The 4,734-nt window shown below is 40.0% G+C and overlaps 1 protein-coding gene across 1 annotated transcript; it reads left to right on the plus strand.

Annotated features, from left to right (window-relative positions):
- Positions 1-707: 707 nt before the first annotated feature.
- LOC145035492 (uncharacterized) lies at positions 708-2,293 on the plus strand. Its single transcript, XM_078984026.1, has 2 exons — positions 708-1,110; positions 1,638-2,293. Exons 1-2 carry the CDS (start codon positions 708-710, stop codon positions 2,291-2,293), a joined length of 1,059 nt encoding a protein of 352 aa, XP_078840152.1.
- The last annotated feature ends 2,441 nt before the right edge of the window (positions 2,294-4,734 follow it).

Raw genomic sequence — 4,734 nt, forward strand, 5'->3', positions numbered from 1 at the left:
ATCTCATCTCAAAAAACTAATTGTACTAGTTACAACTTCTACCAAATTAGGTCATTGGTTTAAAACTCATACCATACATGTAACAACTAACTATCATATAAAGAATATTATGAGAAATCCAGAAATGTTAAGAAGAATGGTGATGTAACCCAGAAATCATCACGAGGCTGATTGAGTCGAGATCTTGTATGTGTGCTTCATTTCTGCTAGCGATCCTCGATTTGATTCCTATTACACTCATAACTAAGATCGTTAGAGTCGCCACATGACTTGCATCATGAGAGCGGCCTCCGACGGTCAAGTTAGTATCGATACAAAAAGAGGACAGGAACTCGATTGTATGTGATGAGAAAGAGAGAGAGTTTGAACCTCCTTTTGAATTGTCTTAAGTGGTGTATATATAGTATAATCAAATGTACCTTATTTCTTGGGGAGAAAGCTTAACAATTCCCCAGAATTGGTCGAACCACCGAGAACTGGCTGAACTATGCGGACGGAGCAAGTTGAAAATGACCGAACTGTCCAGAAATGACCGAACCATCGAGAACTGGCCGAACCGTGCGGAAGTGGCCGAACCATATGGAAATGGCTAAACTTTCTAGAACTGACTGAACTTTCTAGAACTGGACGAACTACCGAGAACTGGCCAAACTGTCTAGAACTGGCCGAACTATCTACAACTGGCGATAATATATACATATCAACAAATGGCTAAGTGGTCAGTGAAGCTCAATACATATGACATCATATATGAGCCAAGATCTGCAATACAACCACAAGCCCTGGAAAATTTTATGGCTAAATTTAGTGATGATCTACAACCTAAAGTAGAATTAGAAACCCGACAACTTCTAGAGGAAGAAAACATGGGAAAATGGATGCTCTTAACATATGGATCATCCAACTTTATAGGAACAAGCCTCGAGATCATACTAAAATCGCCACAGGGGGACATCTTACCCCAATCTGTTAGTTGTGAATTCGATGCAACCAACAATGAGGCGGAATATGAAGCACTAATCACGAGGTTACAATTAGCCAAAGATCTTCAAGTATATGTCGATTCATTATTAATAACTAACCATTTTAACGGATCCTATGCAACAAAAGGTGAAAGATTAGCATGATACCTTCAAATACTTAGAACCTTAGCCTCATAATTAAAAACTTTAGCTTAATCCAAGTTCCTAGAGAAGATAATAATGAAGCAGACGCACTAGCCAATCTAGAATCCTCTCTAAAGATCCCTCCAGAGACCAGGATCCTGATAGACTACATAATGATCCCGACAACAGAAGATCCAATCAAGAAGCCAGAAGATCTTACCGCCCATTACGGTTGTTAACGAGGCGGTTCGGCTTGGATAGTAATAAAATTGTGAACGATGGTCGTGGGCGGGTACATCATGTGTACTACCTGAAACTGAAGCGCATTGGCAAAAAAACCAAATTGAACCATGTGAAGACGGGTAACCACGGTTCGGTTCACGGGTACCCGCTAAGTATAAATGTCAAATTCAATCAACACTACCAACTCTAGTTCAAACATTTCTTTCTAAAAAGACTAAAAAAACATGACGACGGTTAAATAACATTCATTATAATCTATTTAATAATTATAAATAATAAAAATAACAGTAAAACATGACGATGAATGTAGAAGTGCAAATTCGGAATTGTTGATAGCAATTGGTCGTATCATGCTTCTTGATAAACGCTTTTTTTGTCAATCACCCTGGCCGGATCGACTCGATTTTTCGGTTTTTTTGCACACCCCTACCGCCCATGATCAAACAGCTAGCATCGCAACAACTGAGGATCCTAATCTCCAATCCCAATACTCAGGATCCTGGACCAAACAATCAGGATCCTCAGCAATAGTCAAGACCATGGACACAACCCATGTTAGAATACCTCCAAATTGGTACTATCCAATAGAAGAAAAGAACGAAAAAGCATTCAAAATGAGTGTCTCACGCTCTGTGGTGATCCAAGGAGTGTTATACAAGAAGTCCATGGTGGGTCCATATCTAAGGTGCCTAGAGGATCATGAAGCTATGGAAGTAGTGAAAGATATAAATGAAGGGGATTGTGATAACCACATTGGGGGAAGATACTTGTGTTCTAATGCGTTAAGAATAGGTTACTACTTGTCGACCATGAAGAAAGATGCCTTCCTACATGCTCAAAAGTGTGATGCTTGCCAAAGACATAACAACAGACTTAACCAACCGGAAAAATGCCTAGATCCCATCATTTCACCTTGGCTATTCATGAGTGAGGAATGGACATAGTTGGTAAATTGCCTAAGGCACCGGAAGGGAAGGTTTTCATGCTAGCAATGATATGTTATTTCTCAAAATGGATAGAAGTTAAGGCTTTAAGAGATAATGAGGTAGTCTCATACATCAAGCGTAATATCCTCACCAGATTTAGGATCCCTATGGAGATCATATGTGACAATGGATATCAATTCATAAGTAAAATAACACGGGACTTTTGCACCAGTTGGGGAATCAAAATAATAATGTCCACCCTAGTTCACCCTTAAGCTAATGGATTAGCTGAGTTTAGTAATAAAATCATAGTCAATAACCCGAAAAAGATATTAGGTGAGAAGAAGGGAATATGGGTTGAGGAACTTCCTCTCGTGTTATGGGTGGAAAAGAACATAGTTAAAATGGAAACACGTCAAACCCCATACTCCTTAGTATTTGGAGAAGAAGCCATGATCCCTATAAAAGTAGTGATCCCAATGGCGAGATACCAACTCCAGACCCAAGACGATAATGATAAGATACTAGTTGAGGATCTTGACACTATTTATGATATAAGGAACCTCGCTACGATCTGCATTGTAGTTTATCAACAAAGGATTGCTAAAACCTACAATAGGAATAAAAAGATGGCTTGGAAATTCGAATGGGTACGAGGTTGTCATTGTATAAATGATTCCAAGTTGGTAAGAATTCCTTGGGATTAATGGAAATATTGTTAATGCGTGTCAACTTGGGTGGCATGCCAAGATTAGGTGGATAGTAAGTTCTAATCACTGAATGAGCAAAAATTATGTAACATCCCATTCCAGATTGTTTTGTGATTTAAGGGCAGTGGGCCTTAATCCGAGTATAAGAAGGTTTTGAGGTCCTGGAGGAGAAAGGTTTAGGCCTTTTTGGGTTATGGATAAGGTAGGTTGTGTGATAAAAGAGTTCAGTTTGTGCTTTAGAACCCAAATATATTGTTAAAGGAGCTGGTGCAGGCTTTTCATGAATTTTGGATCTAAGTTCAAGTGGGCTTTAGGAGGAATAAAGTTGATAGAAGTGTAGGTCTTCTCGTTACCTGTTCTTGGATATACGGATCGTCGGAAACAGATTTATAAGGAAAAAGTTAGGGCCTTTAGAAGTTTTGAGGTTTGCAGGCTTAGCTGAGTACGTTAGGTGTACACAAACCGTACGTTGGGCGTAATTTTGGAGTACGTTGGGTGTACTGACTAGGGGTGGTCGCGAATGTTCTTCAGAGTATGTTAGGAGTACACCAATCAGACCTGAAAGCTATTTTAGGGTCTTAGACCCTATTTAATCTCCTTATCTCATAACCTAACCCTAATATCTTGAGCATTTGAGTGATTCTTGAGCATTTTGGTGATTTAATGAGTTTTGGTGCATATCGTGGGAGAAGGAGTTCCTTGAGGAATCATTTCTTGGTTTGGAGCTTGTGGATCCAAGCCCTAATCATGTTGATCTAGCTCTAGAAAGCATAAAGTTTGAATCTTGGTGGCTTTCTCATGTGGATCTAGTGGGCTGATCACTTGTTATGTTTGGATCTTGAAGAAGAATGAGCTTTGAAAGAGAATAGCTTGAGCACCTAGCTTTTGGATCTATGTTCTTCTCTTGTTGGTGCATCTTCCATAGGTATCAAGTTTTGAACTTGCTTATTGTTGTGCTAGTTTTTGTTTTGGGTCCATTTTAGGGTTTTTGGTCCCGAAGCTTGAAGCTTTATGAGTTGTTGAACTCCAAAGCGTAATATATGTCTCTTTAAGTATATTTAGTGGTGTTATGTCATAAAAATCCAATCTTGGTCATTGGAATCAAGGCATGCATGAGATAGGAGGATTTTGAGATAAGGAATTGAGTGTTTTGGGTGTTTGTGACCTTTCCAGCCAAGCAAAGGCTTAAAGTCATTGACTTTATGGAGTAAGTGCCATTAGGGAGTCCTGATCTGGGGATTAAGGTAATGTCTTAACTGTTTAAGACCAAATGAGTAGAAAGAGTGAATCTAGGGAGTACGTTGAGTGTAATTCCTGTACGCCCCGCGTACTGCCCCAATGTCCCCGATGGCCAATATGGATTCGTAAGTACGTTGAGGTACCAAGAGAGGTACGCCCCACGTAACCTCACTGTGGACTTTTGGGCTTAGTATCATTTTGGGCCTTGAGTGTTGGGCCTGGAGTTTGGACTTGTTGCAATAGAGTCTTGGACCAAAGGATTATATACATGCGCTTTGGGCCCTTTAGCTGGACTTGCCATTAGATGAGAGAGAGTTGGGCCTCGAGAGAGCCTATTTATTATTAGGCCTTGGTGGGCCCAATGGGTTTTAGGTCATTGATGGGTTCGTTAGTGGACTACCTTTAGACCTAATGAGCGGGAGTTAAAAATTAGTTCCTAATTGGAATAATTGTGGGTTTGGCACAGAGTTAGAGGCTGGTGCGTGGCAGCAGCATTTATAGGGATGGTTC

This window comes from Lactuca saligna, chromosome 3, assembly GCF_052625555.1.
Source record: "Lactuca saligna cultivar CGN05327 chromosome 3, ASM5262555v1, whole genome shotgun sequence".
NCBI classification, from domain to species: Eukaryota; Viridiplantae; Streptophyta; class Magnoliopsida; order Asterales; family Asteraceae; genus Lactuca; species Lactuca saligna.

Coding starts and splice junctions, on each gene's coding strand:
- LOC145035492 (XM_078984026.1), top strand. CDS start 708: ATGGCTAAGTGGTCAGTGAAGCTCAATACATATGACATCATATATGAG. Junction 1,111..1,637: donor CGGATCCTATGCAACAAAAG/GTGAAAGATTAG, acceptor TAAAAATAACAG/TAAAACATGACGATGAATGT.